We start from the raw sequence: 22,895 nt of genomic DNA, 5'->3' as shown, positions 1-22,895 counted from the left end.
GTTCCTGAGATCTTTTTACGATGATAATAACCGATAACGAAATTCGGTCGTTTTTATTTGTTGCCGATCGCGAGACCGATTAAATTACGCGCGGCGTGCGCGCTTATTGTCTCGCACTTTTCTCGCATCGTCGGGCACGCATAATTCCAGGCCGTTCGGGAGTTAACTAATTAATTATTGGCGAAACGCGATCGTTACTTCATGGCCGCGGTTCGCAAACATATGTTGCGCATTCAAAATCGCGGCGCGAGCGCGCCGGCAGCAGTAAGTCACCGCATTACTATTCATTACCTGCGCAAACAGCAACGATCGGTTTTCGCGCACGAGCGCGCCGCTAATGATCCTTTATTCCGTCGCGGCAATTAGCGTTGATCGCGCGTAACTGCGGAAAATCGCTTGCTCGTGTAATTCGAAGTAATTTACATCCATCGCGAGGCGTCCCCTTTATTGCGCGGGATAAACGGCTGAGCAATGAAGTGTCACGGAATCTAAAATACTTTAATCGTGAAATGCATAGAGGCCGTCCTAAAAAAGAAACCATCGTGCGATATATTAATTAGTTTGATCCTTTGATATTTAACTGTCGATAATCTTAATATAAAAATATCAGATATCAATATTCTTTAAGTTATGAGGTAATAAAAAAGATGGCTTTTTCACGGATTAAACTTCAGGAAGCCAAGCGAATGGCAAGATTATATTTTTAGCTAATTTTAAAGTGTATCTTATGTGTATACTACGTAGAGTATTATATATTAATATATATATAGATATATAGATAATATATATAGATAATATATAGATAGATAGATTTATTATGTGCTCTGGAAAAGATCCCTTCGAGCGCAGATAATAGAAAGTTATATTTTAAAATTCCTTTTAAATATTAGTTACAAAGATATGTCATGTTAGAAATTGAAAGAAAACTGCGGACAAAATAATCTCCCTCTGTATTTTTGCATCAGGATTTTCCATTTTAGTTCAATTGCACAGAGAAAAAAGTTGTTGGCACTTGTAATTGTAATCGCATAAGTGAAAGAATAAGTCGGGAAAAGCATTTCTTTTTCAGTACGTAGTGTCAATGATAATAATCTTACACATTATTGCTATTACTATTTTTCTTTCTTTTCGGGTTAAAATGAAGAAGGATATCTTTCTGTTTACACACGTATAATACATATGAGGAGATTCTATATAAATATAATTATATGAATATTACATAAATAACAATGGAGAAATTATATGAAGAGGCAATCTCGAAAACGTCGCGCGAATAAAAGTGATCGGGTTTAGACGGCGCGTTTCTTACAATTGGCTCGTCAAGCTTAGCTTGATAACTTGGATTACGCCGGATTACGTGGATCGCGGAAGCGGCTCGCGTTTTCGCCACCTCGGGATAGCGCTGATTAATGCGTCTGTTCGCACGCGAGCCGTTCTGATTGCGTCAAGGATCCAACCTTCGCCGGTGCGACTCGCAGGAATGCGCTCGCACGTGGGGAAGCGCGTCCCGCTTTAAGCAGCAACACGCCCGTGCGTACGCGACGTGCTCGTTAAGATGTTCCTTCGTTTCGAGATTCCTCTGCGAAAAGTTCCAAAGAATGCCCGACAAACGCGCCGTCCTGTGAAACAGCTCGCGCTGATTTCAATCGTACGTTTCGAGGAATTCCCACCAAAGACGAATTAATCGCCATTTGCTGGATATACATGGACAAAATTAATAAGAAATCTTCCAAACCAAATTTCTTGCTGTCAAAACGTTTTCTTTGCTGTCACTATATCGACAAACGTTTGCTGATCTGGCAAAATTCGTTTCCTCCGTGTAAAGTAGGTGTATTTATAAATTTGTAGGTCCTTCAAGCAGCCGCGAACTATCCTTGAGAGCGTCAGATTAGCGTCAAGATTTCGACTCGGGCTTTCCCGACGGACTAACAGCGTTTTTTTTTCATGAATTCCGCATCTCGTGTCGCGGAAAGTGTGACTCACCGCGACGGAAGGTCATTCATCGCGCTCGCGGGTGTAAACTCGAGTTACAGTCTCTCTCGGCCGTGAAGATTACAGCGGACATTTTTTTTGCGGCACGCGGAGTGACTCATCGAACGATACCGTCGGTCGATGGGAAGTTTAACCCACTTTTCGATCGCGCCCGTCGGCCGACGTTGTAATTGAGAGAATATCTACGACGCTCGCGGAAATGTGGGAAAAGACACACACGCGCACTCAAAGGATGTATATATATATATATATATATATAAAAGTGTATCGGCCGACTTGTTCAGTTATTAACCCGTCAGTTTCAGTCGCGCGCGCGCGCGAAATCCTAGCGGGAATTTTTCGCGATGCAAATGATACGATTCACCGACGAGCCGTTGGTCGCGTGTACGTTATATACCGGTTACCATGGGTGTAACCTACTGAGCGTGACTTATTTAGATCACTTTGCCGCGCTGACGCTGTAATTTAGAAACCGCAATGAATAATAACGCGGGAAGAGCAGCGCCGCGCGCTGCTAATTGACTCCGGCGAGATCGCGCGCGCGCGAAGAAGTCTCGGGGAATTTCGCGTCCCGATACTCGTGCCAGATAAAATTGCGCGTTATCAAGATGCGATAAATCACACGACCCTTTTTATTTATTTATAACGTTACAAATATATACGCGCATTAATATTTGTCCGATCTTTACCGTGCCCCGTACGCACACCGCCGGCGAAGGTATCATTTTAAACGACTTGAATCGGGTTAAACGAATTCAATTTCACGGTAGTGCGTGACGAATTAATCGCCTTCATATTTTTAGCAGAATTTTAGCATTTTTTTTTCTTGTAATTTGCCGTTTGTGCGAAACAAGTTCGTTGCTTAGTTTGACAATCGTAAGACTAATCCAATCTGTATTATTTACTGGTTGCGTTCGTTAAAATTTATTTGACCTTCTACTGGTGGAGCTATTCGTAGAGTAGAGAACTAGAACTCGTAGAACTCGTATTATATGAAATTAGATCAACTGTTTAAAAGAACGTTAATATCGTACACAGCAAATATATTTCGGTTTTGTTAACCTTTTCGTCATTGACGAAACTTCGTGGATCAAATTTCCACGTCGAATTGCCGATCCGACTCGATTTTTATTCATTTCAACTCGACGCAACAAAATTTGCGCAACCCTAAAACTGAATTCTTCTTACTCGAGTTTTCCCACTAGTTTCTTTTTAAAAATTCTACTTATTCTTACTAACTCCTTATTTTTATTTCTTCACAGTGTAGTACTAGTAAAAAAAAATACAAATTCGAGTAAGAAGAATTAAGTTTTAGTTGCGCGAATCTTGTTTTGACCTGGCGGTCTCGTTTCCGCGACACGTCCTCCTCCGTTGGCGATCGCTGGAAATCGGATTAACACGCTGTAACAGAAGGCGAAAGAGAGAGAGAGAGAGAGAGAGAGCCGGTCACGCGTCGAGGGGGAGCCCGGCTCGCTCCGTGAGCGCGATGTGGCGATTTATCGTCCCGTGCTTTCCGCTAAAGCATCTCGGCTGACTTCCGGCAGACGTGGCGTATCGGCGGATCGACATCGCTCTTTCGTGGTAGAATACTCAATTACCTGGCCCCAGGTTCCCGCTTCCGTACACCTTCTTCCTCCTCCCCCCTCTCTTCCTCGTACACCCCATCGGTGTACAACCCCTCACTGGTTTTTCCTCTTTCGGCGCACGCACGGGACTATCCGTACACGAATTCGCGAGGCGGGTGCGCGTGCCGATTACATTTATTTTCCACGGCGCCGGCCGACGAAGAAGAGAGAGAGAGAGAGACCTCCGACCCAGTGGACGACGCCGTGGCGTTGAACAATTAATTAATCGTTAATAAATCGCAAGGCCGCCGTCGGCCGCTCACGACTCTGTCCGATCACGGGAGGACTTTATGCGGGCTGCCGCTCTCCTCGCGGTAATTCAATTACCGCTTTAATTTGTCGGGCCGGTGAGTTACGCGTTCTTCTTACTCGTCGTCGATTCGTATCGCGTTGATTCATTATTTAGATTCCACCGTATTCTCTACGTACTTATTGATATGCCACGGACTTTATTATGCTAATGCCATTATGCCGTCGTCTTCTTCTTCTTAGTCTCGCCTGTCATTCCCGTCGGAACGTCTGTTTATGTGTATATGTGTGTGTGTGTGTGTGTGTATGTGTGTGTTTCTCAAGACTTTGCCGAGAGCCCACAGTCAATCGGAAAATCGTCGGTTCCAGGTCCCGACATATCCGGCTTCCTGCTGCAGCCCTTCAGGAAACCGAAGAGAATAAGGACGGCCTTCAGCCCGAGCCAGCTGCTGAAGCTGGAGCACGCGTTCGAGAAGAATCACTACGTCGTGGGCGCGGAGAGGAAGCAGTTGGCGCAAGCGTTGTCGTTAACGGAGACGCAGGTAAAAGAGCAAAAGGGAGAAGGAAGGGAAGAGGTAGATACGTAGATGGGCGTGTGAAGAGACAAGTGGGATACGGAGAAAATTACATAGCAAGCAGAAAGCAGAGGCCAAAATAGCAACAAAAATTTAAAAGAATGATATCAAAACAGAGGTGAAAATAAAGATAAAGAGAGAAAACGGAAATAAGGTGTTATATTTGCGCATTGCCGAGATAATGCGAGAGAGCTCGACGCGAAATAATAATCGCGCGCGGAAATAAATTACAAGCCCGAATGACTCGATATAACTTTCAACGAGCGAATCCCCTCCCCCCGTTCGCACGTGGATCACCTCCGCTGTAATCCACCGTGCCAATTCGGGCCGTAATCCAGACGTGCCAATTACAATGTTGACACAGTAACGGATGCATCGTTAACATGATGAAATTTTTCATTACGACCGGAGCGACGAGATGATGCGTTAGTGCGTTCGCGCGAGATCGCGACACCGATTATTGGATTAATATATTATCTAATGCGCGTGCGCACATTGTCTATCACTGAAGTGCGGTAACATGCGAATAGTATGCGCAATTAATAAAGCGACGTCAGTGGCGGCATTAGCATTCCCGGGATGCGTTAAGCAAGATTGATACCTACGCGGCGATCCGCGCTCCGTGAGAAGAACGCGACGAGAAAATGCATTTACACGACGCAGCGCTCCTCATTGTTTTTCCCTGCTCGTTTCGCGGCAATGATCGTCCCTCGTTCGTACTCGGCTTCGCGATATTCACTCGTGTTGATTCATAAAAAAAGGCAATTATCGCGGCGGCCGTTGAGACACGCGAAACTCTGGCGACGTAAAGAAAAGAAAAGGGTGAGAAAGCACAATGGAAAAGCACGGGCGAATGACCTCCGCGACTTTAACACGCGTTGACCGCCGCCGTCGACTTTCGTTTTGATCGCACAAAGAGAACAAATGCTGGGTTCGCGTAAATAATTATGCCAGTACTCCTGAAAATGTTAACTACTCTTGTGAATTTTCATTTGGATCAAGCGAACAAGCACACGGGGACAGATTTGCTCAAATTCAGCGAAATATTTACTCGCATCTAGTCAGCATCCGCTCTAAGCTCGAGTGGAATATTCACTCTATCGATCTCGAGTGCTAGCATTTTTGTTATCGCTTCGAGTGAATTTTTCATTCATTTTGAGAGTGAGGTTTCACTCTCAAAAATTGGAGAGCATACAGAAAACAAATTAATATCAATACATGACTAATATTTTCACACGTGTATAAGCAAGAATATACACAATCTTATATAAAGATAAAACTTGTTCCTACGCGAAGAAATAGATATATTTTAAAATAAAATTTTAAAATAAAATTTTAAAATATTACATATTTGTTATTCACAAGAATAATTTTTGTGAATTTAGAAGAAAATTATTCTTGAGTAAAATAGAATATTTTTAGTAGAACTATATAGAATTTCTTCATATGAGCAAATTTTACTTTCACATAAGATTGCATATTCTTGCTTATAGTTGTATAAAAATATAAGTCTCGCACTGATGCCAATTTTCTTTTCTGTGTACAAAAATTTAACTAACAATTGAGTTATAGAAGCTCAACTGATTGTGAGTTAACAAATACAAATACGTGTAATTCTATAAGCGTGTATCTTTTATCTCGTTTCATTAGCTTTCCACTGCAGCGTGCAATCAATTTTTCAAGTACAATTAATTATACACTTTGTACGTAACTCAACGAGAAATCACAGTGCTGATCGCCAGTGACCGTCACGGCACTCACGGCATTTAAATTGTTAAACGAGTGGATTACGAATCGCCTGAACGACTGAACGCGACTCCCCGGAACGGGATTTTTCTCAACTCGCGATTTCACCGATTTCCAACCGCCATCCTCTCGCTACCCCCTCTTCCCCTCCCTCTCATCGCCCTCCGTCCTGTTTCGCCGTTTCACATTCGAATTATTGGAGTGAGGAAAGCAGGATAACATTAGACACTTTAACGAACATGTCAACGATTTCGTTCGCGCTGTTCGCTCGTGCAAAAACTATCAGCCGTTAGCGCGTATGTGTGCGAGACTAATGCATCGCGTTTCAACGGTAATTTTATTCACACACGGCAATTACATAACGCACCGGACGCAACGGATTAATGCAATCCGTCGGTAGTATTTATTAACGACATCATTGATATTTATTATCGCCGAGCCCGAGGATGTCGGAATGCATTAATCTCTCGTTAATATCGCTAACATAGGTCGGATATACAAGAACTTCTCAGGATCGCGAGAACGATGGAAATAAAGTGCACGTAAAAATGCCACGAATTGTCAGAAATTCGCGTAGTTGCTTTTTGAAAACCTCGAGTAAACGTCCTTCCAGGGCTGTCCTCGAAGCAGCCCCGAATTGAAATGTTGGCTCTACGTTAAACCTTTAATTACACAACACGGACGAAGGTGAACGATAGCGAAGCAAATTCCAGAATTTTCACAATACAACTTAGTCTCACTTCGACAATGATGTCCTAAATTTTCGTTTTCATTATTTTCATCGCCGAAATCAATTGCGTTGAATACGAACTGAAGAAAAGTGCTAGTGCCCGAGTGGTATTTACTCGATTCAAGTAAAAGTCGATTACTCCACATAACTGTCAGTCTTACGAGTGTCGCGGTAACATCCAAATTTCGATCTCCAGTCGCAGACGAGAACATAAGACGTAAGTGCGGTGTAAAGGTCGAAGGGGAAAGTACCTTTATGCTCGCGTAGGAGTCCTAATGGCGTCGACGTAGCTGAAGAGGGTAGGTGCGAGCGGCAAGGAGAGAGATAAAAACAAGTCGCACGGGGCGATGATATAACGAAGGGATTGATATGCTAATCTGCGACACCGAGGGGTGACCGCGGCTCGATACAATGCTTCTCGTACGCACGTGCGCACCTCCGGGCGAGACACGCGAAATCCCACATGCGTGCATCACACGTGTTGTGTATGGCGCGACGTGCGCGAAAGAAGGACGAGAGATGGCCTGACGTCGTCGGTATCGGGAATTAAGCCAGAGAGGGAGAAACCGGGAAACTACCGTGACGAGTGGAAGCCATCTTGGTCCCCGACAGGACTCGTCGCTTCCGCCGCGCTCTCCTCTCCAAAGGCACCGTCTCCGGGCTCTACCTTGTCTCACGAGCGTGTCCCGCGGAAAATATCGCTTCATCGCCTGGCTGGACGTTTCTTCTCTCGCTCCTGCGGTTTGTCAGTGCCGAGAAATTCGAACGCTGACGATCTCACGGATGGAATCCGCTGGAAACTTACGTTTCCGTGTCGCATTGTTCCGCTAATTCTCCCGAATACCGGTTGCTTTGTGTTGCGAATCATCACTCGCCGAATCTACGTGCAATCGAGATTAAGTAAAACGAGGCCTACGTTATGTACCTGCAAGCTTTAACTGTCACTTGATTATCGTTTCGTTTCTAATTATAAGATAAGACATATCACCGTGAACACCGAAGTTATCCTCCGTGATGGACGTTAGGCGCAAATGAGAATATCGGAGTACTTTTTGTTCCCATTGACGCGAAACATCGATCTGAGAATGTAAAGTTTATTCACGCCGAGGAAACCGGGCGACGTGTAAAGAAGACGGTGTATGCGGAAGATAATCAAATAAGATATAGACAAATGACGCAAGCGCTCTCGTATAACAGGGAAAAGAAAAACCCTAGTCACACTTGTGGTAATGCAAATCGTCCGGTGCATCGTGAGTGAGATAAGCTGAACGGCATGGAAAATTTGTCGTGCCGGTCAGTTTCTGGTTCTCTCTTGTAAAAAAGTGGCAGCTTCGTGAGCGTTGATTTTTTGCTCGCGCGTAAATACTTATCGGGGGAAACGCGACCGCGAGAATAAGCAATTACGCACAAATCCGCCCGACACCTCGCGTTATTAAGTGTCGAGGTATGCGTGCGTACGGGCGCGCGCGTGTGTGTGTGTGTGTGCGCGCGAGAAAGAAAGAACGCGAATAAATAATAATACATAATTCTCGCGCGACTTTGTGTCGTTAAATACGTCTCGCATGAGAAAGCAGCGAATAAGCAGTTAAGACCGCTTTTCCTCTCGTTTCTCTCCTTTTTTCCCGTTTTTTACCACCGGCGTGAACAGTTTATTCCCCGCTTGTGGGCGTCGTTAACAAGGCGATCGATGGAATTCCACGCTTCCAGGCAAACTCACGCCTCCAGTTCGACAATCTCTCTTCAAGCCGATATCATATCTCTCTTTCTCTCTCTCTCTCCTCCTTTCGCACGTCACCACGGGATTTGCTCGAAGACATCGAGAAACGCCGGGCCCGAGGACTATTAACTGTACTTTATTACGTGCTGCCTTCGTGGAGCGCGTAGTACCGCGACGACGTGCGTCGTTAATAAGGCGCGAATATCCGCGTGGAATTCCGAGGATCGGCGGGGCCCCTTCGTGACTCGTGCCCCGCGGATCATACGCTAACAAAGTTTTCGCGCGCGGCACGCACATCCACCCACACACACACACACACACACATGCTTGTGCCTGGCGTGTTAAACCGCGTCCGCATTTTCGCCACGCACGTCAGCGCTCGAGTTCGGCTGCTCGATAGTCCGATGCTAGAACATTAAACATTGTGGAAATCAAAGAAGAAAAATATTTATTATTATTATTAATGTATTTAGTTAAGGACTCGCTAATATGAAAAAAATATTTATATATTTATATATTCAATAAATCGTATGTCAGAACGCAACCGATGGTCTTTTCACAGTGCGTAACTACTGCGAGTCTTACCAGCGATTAAATGACATACACTGAGAGAAATCCCATTAAAATGGGATTAAACTATAATCATTTTCGGCTAATCGACCGTATCTTCTGTCAATTTTAAAAATAACAGTAGCAGTATGCGTGTAAATTTATGATTACTGGCACATTATAGTGACACTTGCTAAAAAGAAAAACGGTTCTCCTGACTACAAATTTCACTTATGCGGTTATGACGAGTATCAAGAATTATTCTCAGTGCACGATTAAACGAGCTCAATCACGGGAGAAGATCGGATGTGCCCGAAACTTCAAAGTACGATAGAGCGAAGTCTGTTATACGATAAATCGTGCGTCGGAAGGCAGTCGATTGTCCAATGGGAGAATTGGTCTCCGACGAGAAGACGACTTCTCCTCATCGGGCCATCGGCCGCGTTTCCAACATGCGACGGTGTTGTATAACAGAAGCGCTACGCGAAGCTACGCGACGGCCGCGGCGTGATCGCGATTCGGTGACTCGTAATGTATTCCCAGGTAATTGCCGGGATAATCGCACGCAATTAGAGCTCTAATGAGGGCCACCGGGTCGCGTGTAACGCGCGTTCTTCTTATGAATCTTAACAAGCGCGAGAACAGCCGGTGTGTGCGTGCACGCGCACGCACATACGCACACACACTCCCGACGACGACGTTGTCCTGCACACACGCACACATGTGTGTGCACGCAGGAAAGCCGAAGGATATAATGTAACTGCTAATTACGCGCCTCTCGCGACGCTGATTGGCTTCCGCGGAGAAGGACGCGCTGCAGGGATACGGCTAATGGTGTATCATCTCGATTTGCATAACTGCGGTCGCTCAAGGGACCCCGGCGAAGGAAAAACGAACGGATCGCCGATCGATAGGCAATCAAATTGAATATCCGGCTCGGGATACTCGCAAATCCCTCCTTCTCCCTTTCTTTCTTTTTCTTTCGGTGAGACCCACCCGCGATAACTATATTTCTTTCCATATTATTCCTCTGCTTCCAATACTTTTGCAATATTGTACGATACGCTTGAGGGGATTCTTTCCGGAACGCTTAATAAATATCTCCCTCTCTCGCTTTCCGCCGCTCTTTATATTTTTTCAGCCCGGCCTACGAAGCTCGCAGAAAGCGAGACGCAAATGCAGACACAGGATGACGAGCGAATTCAAGGAGCTGACTGTCGTTTTGCGTCTGCAACGTTTTGCGTTCTGCGAGCTGTATAAACCGGGCTTTATGATCAAATTCCGAGGCATTAAGGGAGCGTTATAATTAAGAATTTCGCCGGCAAAATATTAACTTCTTCCTACAGTTGTAAAGTTTCGGGGAAAAAGCGCTTTTCCGCGTGCCTCTTCGATTTCCGTCCCGAGGATACGAAAATTCGTATCGAAAGATTCGTGCGTGTTTGGTCAAAATCTCATATTTGGTTAAAATGTCACATTAATTTTTATCCATAAAGAAGAAAAGAAATTCGAGGAAAAATTTGGAACAAATGCTATTTTCCGAAACTTTAAAACTATACTACTTTCCGCAAAGTTTACATCGTACTGGCTGCGCATAATTATAATTGCTTTTACACAGTAAACAGTCGTGATAAGAATAAAATATTATCCGATTAACATGTCTTTTACATGTCAATAAACATGTGAAATGAAACGAATAATTCCTTTGTAAGAAAATTATTTTTCATTTCACGGATTTTTTAATTGTTTATTTAAGATAAAGATACATATTCGTTGGAAAGTCCAGCGATCGTACTTGTTAATCGAAACATCAGTTCCTTCGGAGCGTGCCGGTGATGAAATTTATCGAACTTGAAGAGATCTTTTCTCAGTGTACGCGAGACTGCTCGAACGTTCGTTCGAAAGCGTTCGAAGATTAGCTGCAAATCGAACGTATCGAGATAAATCGCTCGCTCGTATCGTAACCACCGAGTTACCGCGCGCGACAAGGGAGATGAGGTCGCGTTTTTACGGCTGGACCCACGCTGGGGGGAGGGAAGGGGGACGGAGGAAAGGGTGAAGGGGAGGTGAGCGCGCGCTACAATTAGCAGTTAAGCGGGCGTACAGCGGAGCGGTAATTGCGTTACGCAATCGATACGCGCGATACGCGGGTGCGCGTGTGCTGCGCGGGAATAACGCATCGGACAAAGGATAAAAATTGGTGCCGATAGCGGCCGTCGAATGCGAGCAGGTCGGACAGGTGGACAATGGCCGACAGCGGTCTCCTCAAGGTTGCGGTAATACGGTGAGGTAACGTACGACGAGAACGCGTGTTGTTATCGCGCAGGCCTTTAATTTGCCGCCGTATCTCCCTTTACATCCGCGAGAGAACAACATTGTTGTTCTTGCTTGCCTTACCGGTGTGTATGCGCGTGTGTGTACGCGTGCGTGCGTGTACGAGCCACATCTGCGAGAAAAAGGAATTAACCAGCTGACTTTTTCGTTTATTAACGAACGTGCAATTATCGCGATGTTAGCGCGCGTACGCGATTTTCGCGATTATACGCACGGGCTCCCCCCCCCCCCCCTCCGATATTTACAATAACGTCCGGCGCATGACGCTAATTACTGTCCGTGAGAATTTATTAGAGAAAGCACGCCGTATTTCGCCGGGGATTCTCCGCCGGGACCGAGGCTCGTTATTAATTTATTGTCGATTACCACGACGCCGTTATTATGGGTGACGCTGGCGTTAATCATGCGCACCAGGCCCATCGTCGGAATCGACTCCGCGGATTTATCATTCCCCGATGAAAACGGGTGATTAATTATCGCGTTTTGCAACCCATCGGTATGCAACGTAGGCGAAAAGAAGCGCGTGTGTGCGTACACGCGCGCGCTCGCGAGCCCGCAGGCTCTATTTGAGACTCATCCGGATCATTAATCTCGCTATTAATCCCGTGTGATTTTTTGGGCGGAGAGGACGCGGCGATTATCCTCGTCGAATATCGAATTTTTCGCGAGCACGCGAAATTATTCTCGATTATGCCTAGCACTCGTTTTTCGTTTGATTTTTCGTTGTTTGAAATTTTATAAATTAAAAAAAAATGCGTAAAATTAAAGGTAATGCATAAGGATATATGACAAATGTGCCAAATAATGTAATTTCATTACCTTCACTTTATCTGTTTGATAATTTTCTGTAGATATCATGGAGTGTCAGTTTTAGCGTCTAGTTTTTAGAAGCGGTAATCCTCCAATATTTTAAAAAAGGAAGTATATAATAATTTTCATAAAACTATCACGTATTTCGGTAGAGAAATGTTGCTGATTTGTACCCGTGCGCGTAAATTTTAATTTTACATTTTCGATAAGACTTCAGAGCGTAAAAACAAAATGGTATGTCGGTTTTCCTCTCTTGCCTCCGAAATATTGTCGATCGAAACATTGCCATTATTTTATCCAATTTCGGGTTCCTCTGAACACGCGCGTGAAATGGAAGGGAAAGTGAAAGAGAGAGAGAGAGAGAGAGAGAAAGAGACGTATAAAAATATAGATTCGAGTGATACAAGAAACAGCTGTTTTATTACCGCAACTAAAACCGGCGCGCCGGTAGAATGTGCGGCTTGTTTTCTTTCACACGTGTTCCCGCGCTTAATGAGCGGCTGCATTAGAGTATTGACTGCGAATAGAACCGTACTTACGCGAACGATTGCGCTATCGTGGAAAATTGATGCCAATCAACCGATCGGACTCCCGTCGATCTAACTAACGATCGTTGGTACGTGAGCGCGCGCGACTAACCGACGCGTGTTACATTAATTACATCGGCTTCCCCACCGAAATTCACGATTCAGCTACGTCTTAATGTCAATCGCAATTGTACGACATTCATAATCCAAATTAATTATCCGAGTGGACGGCCGACAGACTGTTCCAACGATTAACAATGTCGAATCGAGTACTTTATTCATCTAATAGCGAGATCTCCTTCACGTTTACGTTACCTAACGTCTTGATATGTACTTTTTAACATGTATGTAGAACATTTTATATGTCGTTTAGCATTTGTTGTATTTTGTACGTATTGCATTGCTGCGTGTTTGAGATGAACGTGCTATAATAATGTTTAAAATGTTCGAAACAAAATAATGTATTTAAGGAAGATAGAACAGAGATGGAATCGAGCTATCTATCTCAGTATAGTAAGATATTGCGATTCTGTTCGTTGTTCTTAAAAGCATTAATTTCTTTTAGAAATTCGTGCTATTTGTTCACTCATTGTGTGTTTCTGATAGTAAAATGCCAGTAAAGTCGAAATATTCAAAATTCCCGTCGTGAGTTCGCGCTACCTTCTCGGCCATTATGTTCCTGGTACTGGAAACGACGAGAAGTCGAAATCTTCATCCACCGGAAATTCGCGTTTCTTGACCATTAAGTATTCTTAATTCCAAAATCTAAAAATCGAGTTGAGTTTCTGGAGTTTCAGGAGTTTCGTAGATTTGCATCAGGAGAATATAATATCTGAGCACACAACTTGATTCCTGCCGCCTCATTCGCTCGTTACATTCCTCTTGTGCCAAGATTGGGAGTTTGCGATCAAGGACAAGCCGGACGGTCGAAAATTTTCTCCCCGTGCCAGTAGTAGAGGTCAGCGACAAGTCGGACAGTCGAAAATTTTCAATTTTCCAAACCGGAGATCGATCTTACATATTTTTTTATAGCGTTTAATTTTCCCTCGACGCTCAAAGCGTCGAAGTGGATAATTCCTCGGTGATGACAGCCGCTCGCGGTAAACGTCCAAGTGAGCAACGACTCGCATCGAGACGGAGATAGCCTAAAGGCATCGCGGAAAAGAGGCAACAATGGAATTTACATGCCTCTCCTTTCACGAGTGCGTATTAACATTACATATTATTTTAGTATTTAATTTTCCCTCGTCGTTCAAACCGTCGAAATGAATAATTCCTGCGCGATGACAGCCGTTCGCGGTACAACCGTCCGAGTAAACAATAACTCGCATAGGGCATCGAGACAGCCTATCGCGGAGGCAACGTCGAGATAACACACCTCTTTTTTTTACGAATACTCTCTAAACTTCATGAAATGGAATTTCACTCAAGACAAGTGAAAAGTGGCAGTGTTGCGCTCGAAGCGACAGTGAAAATACCGCATCTCGAAATCGCAAGTATGAATGTTTCACCCGCGCTTGGAGTAGATTCGAGCTTCGTACGCTGAGAAAAATAATTTAGAGAGACAGCAAATTTGTTTTGGTCAAGTTTTACAAAGAAATGAACATATGTTCATATGAACTCCTTTCTTCATAAAATGACCTCAAAAATCAACTTCTAAAGTGATACATTTGCGGGTATATAAATTAATGAAATATTCGAAAGAAATAATATTTATTTGAATGCAGTATGTATTTTTCTGCGTGTGCATAGATGAAAAATCCCTCGGATTCGAGTAACTCGACGGTGGTCAAACTATTTCCCGAGCAAGATTTCCCTCCGAGAAATTTCGAGAGTGGATTCGAGAATGAGAGAGAGAGAGAGAGAGAGAGAGAGAGAGAGAGACTTGCATTTCGACGTTCGTGGAAAATGACGCACACATGAGCTCCGCCGATTTCGACGACAGGTCGTTTGGAAAATTCACGTCGTTCGAAAAATTCATGTCGTTTGGAAAATTCACGGACATGAATGCGCGCTCGTTCGAGCGGCCGATAAATAAACGTTCGCAAACGCGCACACGGAACGTCGCCGCCGTTATTTTTCCGCGGGAGCGTAAAAGTGTCCTCCTCGCGGGTAAGTTCGATCGTTACAACGCGCGCGCGCGCCCCGTGCGCTCGCGGAGGGTATTATTAACGGCGATAATTAACGATGCATTGGACACATGGCGCGGAAAGAAGGTCAACGATAAATCAGACTTTGTCGCGCCGGTCGTTTTCGCTGGCCGCCCGCCTGTCCCGCCGTTTACAAAATAATCGTCGTTCTCGCTACGAGCGAGTCCAGTCTGTAAATCATGCCTTTAACTGCTCCTTATCTGCGCGAACGGGGACGCTCTTTTTCGCCGATTGTCGAAAAGAGCGTCGGGACGAATCCATCCGATCGCCGGCGCGGCTTCGACGCTCGACGAATCGTTGCGCGGCTTCCGGACGAGTCGTTATTCCCGAGTCGATATTTCGATGCTACTTCGGCGCTTTTAAATATAGTTCGCTACTCGGACGACCCGATGTACTAATGAAAACCTATTTCGACACGATACTGACGCTTAACTTCTCCCTTCAACCTTCAATCATGTAGACTGAATTTTAACCCTTTGCGCTCGAGGCCTTTTTCGCTCGAGCGAACCAGCAACTCGAGAGGAGTTAGCTGCTCCCGCTTATTTCATGAGTTTTTTACAGTTAACTTAAAATGATAAGACATTTCTGTAGCCATTACCTCATAAGATTATACACAAAGGGCTAGGAGTAGACTCGTGAAGCGATATTCGTTAGGCCAAATCTAAATAAACACCGTTAACGCTCGATTTGCCGCCTCGATCCGAGTGAGAGCCTGAGAGGCACCGCTCGAGTTGTCGATCATATCCAGTGGTGCCTGAGAGGCACCTCTCGAGCGCAAAGGGTTAATTCCACCTTCAACCAATGTATTTTCACACAAAACTCAAGACATAAAGGATTCAAGTGCAAACAGTTTTTTTTAGTTGAGTTACATGCGTTCAGCAGAGCTCTGGGATTGTTATTTATTTAGCTATTATTATCTTTGCGATCAAAGCCATACAGATTGTTCATATTTTCGGTATTGTTCGCTATTTCACCCGGCAAGTATTCCTAATGTTAACACACAACATTGTCCGCAATCGCACGGGCCCAGCACAGCCAAAGTGGAATAGGACATATCCTGGCCGCGTATCCCGCCTCGTCGAAGTCGCGGAGGAAAATAAACGGCGCCGTATATCTCCGTGGCGCAAATGTCCGGCGATACTCACCGGCGACATTATTAGCATGTCACGCTGTATATTGCCCGGGTAATTTGCATCCACGTGTGCGTTCTCGGTGGGCGACGCGCCCACTCCGCGAACGACCTTTTTTCCGCGAACGATATCACCGGATGCATAAGCCCGCATCGAAAATTCGGGCCCGAACTGCGTGAGACCTTCAATCGGCAAATAGGCTGATTTAAATTCTAATAACATAATTTACTCTTATTTCGACCCTGACGATACCCTTATTTAAACCCTCGTCCTCGCTGTTTCGCTGTCAAAGTAGGTTATTCGAGGCGACGTTAAAATAAAATCTGTAGAATTCAAGATTCAAGAGGGAAGTAAAGAAGGGTCAGTAAAACAGATGCGGTTAAAATTGATGAAACATGAATAAATCTTTTTCTCGGCCTACAGTCGTCCAAGTAGACGCAAATCATCTCGAAGAGCGTCAAAGTGGCGTGAAAATTCCGACGTCGGGAAGACGTCTCTGCGACTGTCTCGTTTCTTTCTCTTCCCCGTTCCTTTCTTTCGCCGTACTCCCGTTCGTTCCGCTCGATAACTCAGCGTTCGGCGGAAAACGGAGGAGGAGGAACACGGCTCAATCGTCCTCCCACCGCAGCGAAGCTCCGTGTCCTTGCTTCATTAAGCGCGCGATCTTAAATCGCTCACGATTGTAGTCGCCCGTGTGCCATACGGACGTGTCTCCGTAATTTGCGAATTTACGGCACGGTCAATCTTATCGTGACGCTATCTAAGAATATATTGTTATTATCAATCTTACGTTACCGGCGAATGCCGTCGTCGTGCCGCGGGCGCGCCGTAAAATTCGTATGCGCGTGTGCGCGGAATCGTAAACGCTTTATTACGGAGCGGGCGACCGCGCGGTTAACCGGGAACTTCTGTTTTCCGTTGCGAAAGCGCGGAATGATGGGGACATTTAATGAGCGACGGGCGTGATCGCGACGAGACTGGCCTTCGAGGAGGGAGACGCGCGCGAAACATTTCCGATCGATTTCTCGCCGTGCGGCTCGCGGAATATATCTATTTTTATCTTGAATAAGAAATTCGCTCGGAACGAAAGACAACCTTCTCACAAAGAAATGATTCGTTCCATCATATATACCTATCCTGACAAAACAATACTTCATTCGCCCGAAAGGCGTTACTTCAAACAACTACCATCTACCAAACAATAGTTTTCCTGGATGAGACGATAAAAATGTTTACTCGAACAGCATTTCGTGTGTGATATTTCGATGGAAGAAAAATTTTAGTCGTACCGACAGAAACGCTAAATCCGCAGGAACCTTTTTCGATCCGTGTCGACGGAGTTGTGCTAGTTGCCAAAAACGATTGCAATTTCCGTGGGATTTCTCCCCGAGTGTTCCGATGATGCAAATGGGTTAACGTCCGTAACGACGTTGGGTAGAGCGTTTCGCGTTTGCGTATGCGAGAGCTCCTTCTTCGCGGTATGACGCCAGGAAGAAGAAGGGCACGCATATCACGCCAGATATATCGGATGACAGCGCGTGCTTTATTGTTAGTCCGACGACGGCACGCCTCATTATGCATAGAGAATCTGCACGCGGCCTGCATAATATGCAAAACTTCTTCCATTACCGTCCGCGGCGAGCGTAATACGCCGGGTCGACGGCGGGTCCGCGATCGGCCGGGAATAACAGCCACGTTATTATACACACGTGTACGGCTCCTTACCATCTCCTGGCTTTTTCGTGGCGCGCGTCGCGCAGGATTTCGACGAGTAACGGAAGGTGAGCGATTTATCGGCACTAAGGATGAGCGCGATACACGGCTAGTTGACCGCCATCAGTGTGTGTACCGTTCGAAGTTTGCGAGTACTCGAATTACTATGCGAATTTATTTTGTGTGTGTGTGTGTGTGAGTTGGCGGGATATTAAATTGAAATTAAAGCCTAACTCCTGTATTTAACCAGAAAATGGATCTGGACGCTCACTTTTCATGGAATCTTGAATTTCTCTCTTATTTTGTCACGCTAAGAATGGCAGTTTTCGACGTGCTGAGATTATGTTTTTTTTTTATCAATTTCGAGTATCCGGAATCGAGAATATTTTTAAATGAATCATATGTTTTTTTCTTTGCATATATTTTTCTCACTCATCGATTTGTACGTAAATATACGAAGATGAGTTCAGCAAAAATGAATACCTCGTCAGATATTTCATCTTTCGTTCGGATATATTCTTGATGTAAAATGTAAATGTTTCGTGAGGCATCAGCTTTTTTTATTGAATTTACCTTGATACTTTTGTGCGTAGAATGAATAAAGAGAAAATAATAAGAATAAATAATTGAACATTCGGATACCGGATAATGAAAAACATATGACTATTCAAGTAGCGAGATAGCATCCAAAGGACTCGGTTATTCAAATAGTATAAAAAATATCTTGATACCCGGAATTGACGTTACTAATTTTTATGCGAAATTAAGTTTTACTAAAATATGTTTTTCGGCAAATTGTTTGTGTAACTTTAATAGATTTTTATGATACAGATAATTTAAAGTAAAAAATTTGGTTAACCATTCACTGAAATTTTGTGTTACTTCAACATGGGGGGAATATGTTAAAAGGTATACAAATATAATGTTAAATTAACACATTTACCTTGTTGACACATGTGAATGTGTCAATTTAACATTATATTTATATTCTTCATAATACATTCCCCACGTTAAAGTAACATAAAATTTCAATGAACCGTTTTTAACACAGAATATTTCATTACGTAAAACTATTCCGTAGCTACACAGTAAAACACATTTTGTACTCGTATGAAAATCGGTCCTAGTTAAAATTGTTGTGTTAAATTTTCAACGTATCTGAATGTTAATTTAACATACTTATATTACCTGAAAATATTGTGTTGAGTCGATATTCAACGCGTGTAAGTGTTAAAATAACACATTTTGCGCTTCAGTGCCGATTAACATATTATAAATATTAACTCTCCGTTAATTTTTCACGTAATCTGATTCGTGTTACTTTTCAAAATATTCGTTGTGTGTTAAATTAACACAAACATTCGAAATGGGCCCCTTGAGACACGCGAGAAACGACGGAGACCTGTTAGATTTATCATACAACTTTTTATTGTGTATTCACGAATGTGAAAGTCACGTATTTTTCTCCATTCGTCCGTTCCAGGATCAAATCACGGAAGTAGCCGGGAGAGGGGAGGGGGAGAGCGACTGAATCCTCTACGGTGATCGAGCGACGCAGCAGCGCGCGACGGGCGGCGCGCGCGCGATGACGCGATGAGCGACGCCTTATAAATCGACATCGATCAAGGCGTTCCGCGCGCGCGCGACATCGATATTCGCGACTTCCACCGGACGCGGCGACAATTTCAAGCAGCGAGAGACGCCGCGATACGAGACTCGTCATGCAAAGTGCATGACGATCTCTCGCGCGCGCTTTACGAGATAGCGCGAAAACAAACGTTATCGGCTCCGTAATCGGCGCGCCGTTCGATTTAATCGATACTCCCGACGGCCGTTTAAATCGAATGCCGGGGCCGCAACAGCGGGCTCCCCTTATCGACGCCCGGCGTCGGCAATAAAATTACGCCAACAATATTGTGCTTATCCCGTTTTTACGCCGCGCTCGCCTGTATCGCGCCGGCCGAACACAATGGCTAATTAAAACAGGGAAATTTAAAGTCGCCCCCTCCCCTCCCCCGTCCGTTAATTTAAGCTCTTAAGAGACGTCGCGACAGTGCAACACCACCAGGCCGGTGCGACTTATCGCTCGCCTAATTGCGCCCGCTCGTATTTCACGCGGCCTCCGAGTATTTATCAATTAATTCCGACGAATTATGGACGATCGAGCGTCGTCGTCGTCGCGCTCGACCTGCCTGCCAGACGCGTTCCCGATCAGATATCAACGCCACTGCCCGATATTTAGATCGTGAAACGCGTAATATACATCAGTAATGTAAGCCGACGTTGAATTTAATGGGATTTTAAGGACGATGGGAAATCTGTCGGGTCATTTTATATACGCGCCAGCGTCGTTTTATTATCCGCCATATCCGTGGATCGAGCGGCAGCGCCGATAACTCCTTTACAACTTTGTCGAACACGCGTCGTAAATTAATAATAATCATACGGGGGATAATTAATGGTGGCGAGCGACGGCGGGAGCTAACGACCTCCTTTGTGCCCCGGCGGAGTATCCTCGTCGTCGGATTGTTTCGTTTTAATTCCGTAAGAATATTCTCCAAGTGAAATATTTACTCGATGAGCGGATAAAATTCACTTAATCCAAGTAAGAATTCGCCGAGGAGCATTATCGAAATAATTACCGGCTTGAATCACGAACACTTTCGCTTTTCTGCGACAGTGATAACAACCTTACATGCGTATCACACTTTGCTACTACTATTTTTACGGTTAAAATAAAAAAAAAGGGATGTGTTCGAGGACAAAAATAAGTATGACTTATTTCGTTGTACTCCGACGGTGCAATGAGGATTTATCAGTCGCGTATTCTTCATGCGTTTTCCAGGAAAACATACCAATGGAAAATTGCAGCTTGAATCGTAGATCGGCGTGAGTCCGCTCAAAGGATACCGAAACGTGGAAACGCGAATAATAACGATTCGGACGATCGGCGTAAACGATAGCCGTCGGCGCTCGGTATCGATTCTCTCTCGCTTTCGTCGCCTCCTCGAGCCAGAGGCAGGACGGCTCGTCGGTTTTCTCGTCACGATCCCGGTGTGTCACTGTCGTGCGTTGTCGACTTCGTGTGCATACGTACTGTCGACTCGAGGAAGCGCTGTATGAGCCGAGATCGTTATGGAAATCGAAATCATCTTCCAGCAAAAGTATCAATCGATGATATCAATATTAATATCAATATCGATATCAAATTATGGTTCATCAATTAACGAGTATCAGTTAACACGCGGGGGACACGTATATTTGTCAATTGATAATTTCTTGTTGATAACAGGCAGTGGTGGGGATTTTTAAAGGAATTCGTAAAATTTTCAGTCATATTTCTTTTATCAACGCATATTTACAGTCAGAACGTTTACAGACGTCTGACGAATTTATGTAATATTGCAGCAAAAATTATAATCATATAATAGTAATAATTGTAGTAAAACCACATAATTGTAATAATTATACTATTCTTTTATTGTTATTATGATTATTATATAATTGTACAATAATCATATATGATATTATAGTAGAAATTGCAGGATAAAATTTGTGTAATTTCCGGCCCGGGTCCTAATTGGCCGTAATTTTGGGCCATGCAGAAGCTGACCGAAATTTCGATGGTTTTACTTGGAAATATTACACACGTTTGGCTTTTTATTACGAAAATATTGTAGTTATTTGAATGCTGTGTCACCCACCCCTTTCCGGCAGCTTTCAGGCAATTGTCTGACTCCACGTCCGCGAGATGACTCGTCTTGCGAATCAACGAGGTCATCGGCGATTCAAAATTCTGCAAAGAAGCCCTCAATATTATCCCTTAATCATGCCTACTATATAATTATATCCATTATCCTTAATTACGCCCACTAACTGCATCTATAATGTTACCCAAGCTTTTATAAAAAATGAACACGCGTTCCGCAGACGGGAAGGACTGAGCGCAGCCGACATGGCGGAAACACCGGTACGACTGATTCCTCCAGGAACATTCCCTATAACTAGCTAACCGAAGTCCTCCGTCATCAGTTGATCATTATCCGATACGAAACATCCGTTGCCCGGTTAACGCTCATCGACGGTCGTAATCATCACGCTCGGCAGACCCGGTGCAACGATCGATACCCTCGGCCGTCTCGCAGACTTCCTCCGACATTATTCTCGCGGTTCTCCTCGCGCATCCTCGTCCGTCTCTGCGCTGTCATTCACTCGCTAATCGAGTCTCGCAGACTCCGCGACGATCGTTTCATCTACTCTTCCCCGTACGATCATCAGCGCGCAATCCCCGTAGTTCGTTTACTTTGGCAGTCATTTCGCTGCACCGCGTAAAAACGCATCTGTCAGACTACTCTCCGCCTCTGCTCGTCACGGTGACGATCACCTCTGAAAGGGATCCTCTCAACGACAGCGCCGAGGCGGCGTCGCGTATCGATGCTCGCGCGCGATCGTTCGAAAAAAAAAGAGAAAAAGAAAAAAGGGACAAAAAAAGGCGGGNGGGGGGGGGGGGGGAGAGAAAAGAAAAGGGGAGAAGATGTACAAAAGGAGAACTCCGCCCGCTGCTGCGAATATGAGCGAGCGGAGAAACGCATATCCGAGGAAATTGGCGTCCCCTCGCGCGAGATCACGCTCAATTTCATCCTAACAAAACACGCGGCTCCCTTTCTCTCCTCCCCTCTCTCTCTCTCTCTTTCTCTCTCCGTCCTGTAATCCACACCCACGTACGCAAGCCACCGCGGCGGCTTTTCCGTTCGCGAGCGAGCGAGCGCGTGCGCGCTTTTGTATTTTCCAGCCTCGAGTCTGGAATCGTGCGCTCCTCCTCTCTCTCCCCCTCAGCCCCTCTTTCACTTGCTCTCTCTCTCTCTCTTTCTCTCTCCCTCTTTCTGTCGCGCGATGTGTACGCTCGCGACGATTGAAAAATAATATCGCCGGGTTTATTTAGTCCGACGCGTCTCGCGCAATAGCGAGGGGCGGATTGTCGCGACCGTACGGGAGATTAAAAATAATGTTTCGAGCGTGACCGTCGAGCCCTCGGGGGATTAGGGGGGGGG

At 44.9% G+C, this 22,895-nt stretch overlaps 1 protein-coding gene across 1 annotated transcript in view; it reads left to right on the top strand.

Moving 5' to 3' along the window:
- Positions 1–22,895, top strand: part of LOC106742797 (homeotic protein empty spiracles-like) — a 55,130-nt gene that overhangs the window by 21,998 nt on the left and 10,237 nt on the right. Inside the window, exon 2 of the mRNA XM_014616078.1 lies at positions 4,236–4,408. Coding sequence (XP_014471564.1) covers positions 4,236–4,408 — 173 coding nt within the window. The remainder of the gene's footprint in view (positions 1–4,235; positions 4,409–22,895) is intronic.

This window comes from Dinoponera quadriceps, unplaced genomic scaffold (assembly GCF_001313825.1).
Source record: "Dinoponera quadriceps isolate SergipeBrazil2010 unplaced genomic scaffold, ASM131382v1 scaffold589, whole genome shotgun sequence".
NCBI classification, from domain to species: Eukaryota; Metazoa; Arthropoda; class Insecta; order Hymenoptera; family Formicidae; genus Dinoponera; species Dinoponera quadriceps.
Note: the sequence above shows the minus strand (reverse complement) of the source record. Positions and strands in the feature narration are given on the sequence as shown.